Source organism: Laccaria bicolor, genomic scaffold (assembly GCF_000143565.1).
Source record: "Laccaria bicolor S238N-H82 LACBIscaffold_2 genomic scaffold, whole genome shotgun sequence".
NCBI classification, from domain to species: Eukaryota; Fungi; Basidiomycota; class Agaricomycetes; order Agaricales; family Hydnangiaceae; genus Laccaria; species Laccaria bicolor.
The window spans coordinates 1941714-1944117 of record NW_001889873.1 but is presented as its reverse complement, the minus strand read 5'-3'; the positions used below and the strand labels follow the sequence as shown (position 1 = coordinate 1944117).

The following is a 2404-nucleotide window of genomic DNA, read 5'->3' as shown; positions in this document are numbered from 1 at the left end:
AGTTTGGTTTGGTTTTCATGGAGAAAAACACAAAAAAAAAAAAAAATGCAGTGCTTTTCAAAATCTTTTACATCATGTCTCCACAACAGGAGCACTTCAGAACATAATTCAAACAGATTCAGGCAGCTACAGCATAGGACTACAACTTTTGTTTTTGACCATTTTTGGTAATTGATCATGTGACCACCATCCCAACACCCCATTAGATGGACCCTGATAGGTAGAATCATTCTTATCTTGTTTTTCTTCACTTTTTGGCCAAATAAGGTGAGCTTTTCTTTGGGGTGGGCCCTGAAGTTGACCCTGAAAGTAGTGCCTGACATCCCTTACACCATTTACATTTTTCTGGCTTTTTTCTGATATTCTGGTTATTTTTCATCAGAAACAAAGAAGTTTCCTTATTTGGATGTTGCCCTGAACCCTGAACATCATCATCAACAGTGGGAACCATTTGTATTTTTTTCTGATTTTTTTGGTGATTATCTAGCTATCATTGGATAGATTACCATATTTGGAACTAGACCCTGAACCCTGAAAACAACCCAACATCATCACCACCATCCCCCAATTTTTCCTAATTTTTCGAGTATTTTTAGATAGATTACTATATTTGGATAGACCCTGGACCCTGAAAATAACCCAACATCATCATCACCATCCTCCAATTTTTCCTGATTTTTCGGGTATTTTCTGGCTATTTTTGGATAGATTACCATATTTTGACATAGCCCCTGGACCCTGAAAACAACCTAACATCATCACCCCATCCCCCAATTTTTCCTGATTTTTCGGGTATTTTCTGGCCATGTTTGGATAGATTGCCATATTTGGACATCCCCTGGACCCTGAAAACAACCTACCATCATAACCCCATTTTTTTCTGATTTTTCTGCTATTTTATTGCTATTTTTCCTTTAGATAAGCACACATTTCCATATTTGGCAATGTGCCCTGGACCCTGAAAACAACCACATTTGGAAGTGCGCTTTTGGACCCTGAAAACAGTGAGCAAGCCATGGGAATCAGTGAGCACCAAGGCTGGGGAGCTCAGCAAGGCTACCTTCCTGATTAGGAAGGTTGGTCAATTGACTGCTGTGATGCATAGGTAGACTTAGTCAATAGACTATACCTGATACATAGTACTGGCAGTATCAGGTGGGCAGCAGGCAAGAGATGACGGTTGAGCTGGCGGATCTTGTGGCGGAAATTCTGTTCAAACACGTTCCAAATCACCTGTGATATGATGTCAGGGGTGAGGCTGGCATCGTTTTCCCCTTGCATGACTGCCACGTTCCCCCAATAAACCACATTGGGACGAGAGCTGAGAGACACTGCATTGGAGAAAATAGAAGCTTGAACCTCCTTGGCCTTGGAAGAACGGCAGTTGGTCCCCTTTGTCACAAGCTGATCTTTTCCCTTGTTTTTTTGCACCCCACCATGGGCTACTTTTCTCGTTGAGGGTAACGGAGGGAGCAAGCGCATTTCCTTGGCGAAATCATAGAGATATTCCGCCAATGCGGGGGTGATGCAGGNCGGTATCGACGTTGATGAGCGACTGAAGCCACTGAGCTTGCATCATCAGCCAAGCCAGTATCATGCTTCTATGGTTTGTGCCGGTGATAAAGAGAAAGGGGTCCGGGAATTGATAACCGCGGAGCTTGTTCCCGATGGGGTTCGAGGTTATGCGGCGAGAATCGGTATCCACCGCTGCTAACGCCTTCTTCCAGGCAGCGGATTGCAGTGGTACATAGTCCAAATCCGGCTCCTGGAATTTGGCGAGATTTACGCCGACTATAACGAACCAATTCAATTAGTAACCGCCGAGATGGGCCAGAAGGGAACTTGCCTTGTGCAGGTTTATTCGACATTTGGATGGCGGCTCCATGGGACGAAGATGGGGCTATTATACAAAAATATGAGTTGACGTGTTTTTAAAGTACTTAGCATGTAAAAACTTACCGGATGGAAAAGACACCACCATGGCAGGACCACTTGGGGCCTCCTTGGCAACGACTTGAGCGTCAGTGGGACCAAAATGCCCCTCACGCCAGTTCTGGCAGGCTATAACATAATCTCCACTTCAAGGGCATGCTGTGAGCACAGTCGGGAAAGGCATTCCAGGGTAGTCTTTGTCCGTAAATTCACGTGGATCACACTTGCTTGACTGACGACTGCGTGTCGTTGGCATTTTTTCCCAACCAGGTGCGACGATGCAACGAATAGTCATGTCATGTGGGATACTTGAGGGCGGTCGGACATACCAACCAGGTACACCAGCTCGGTAGAGCATTGCGATACAGTCGGGGCTGTCCATAATTGCACCCATGATCATTTCATCAATCTTGTAGATTTTGCCGGTGCTGTCATTGAGCCGGAAAGCCCACTTGGTGTGCCAGTCGAACAT

At 45.2% G+C, this 2404-nt stretch overlaps 1 protein-coding gene across 1 annotated transcript; it reads right to left on the bottom strand.

Moving 5' to 3' along the window:
- Nucleotides 1-1495: 1495 nt before the first annotated feature.
- LACBIDRAFT_321961 (uncharacterized protein) lies at nucleotides 1496-2404 on the bottom strand (the record flags this gene model as incomplete). The annotated part of the gene is made up of 4 exons (XM_001874669.1): nucleotides 1496-1765; nucleotides 1803-1900; nucleotides 1960-2061; nucleotides 2170-2404. The coding sequence occupies 4 exons, from the start codon at nucleotides 2402-2404 to the stop codon at nucleotides 1496-1498; spliced, it is 705 nt and encodes a 234-aa protein (XP_001874704.1).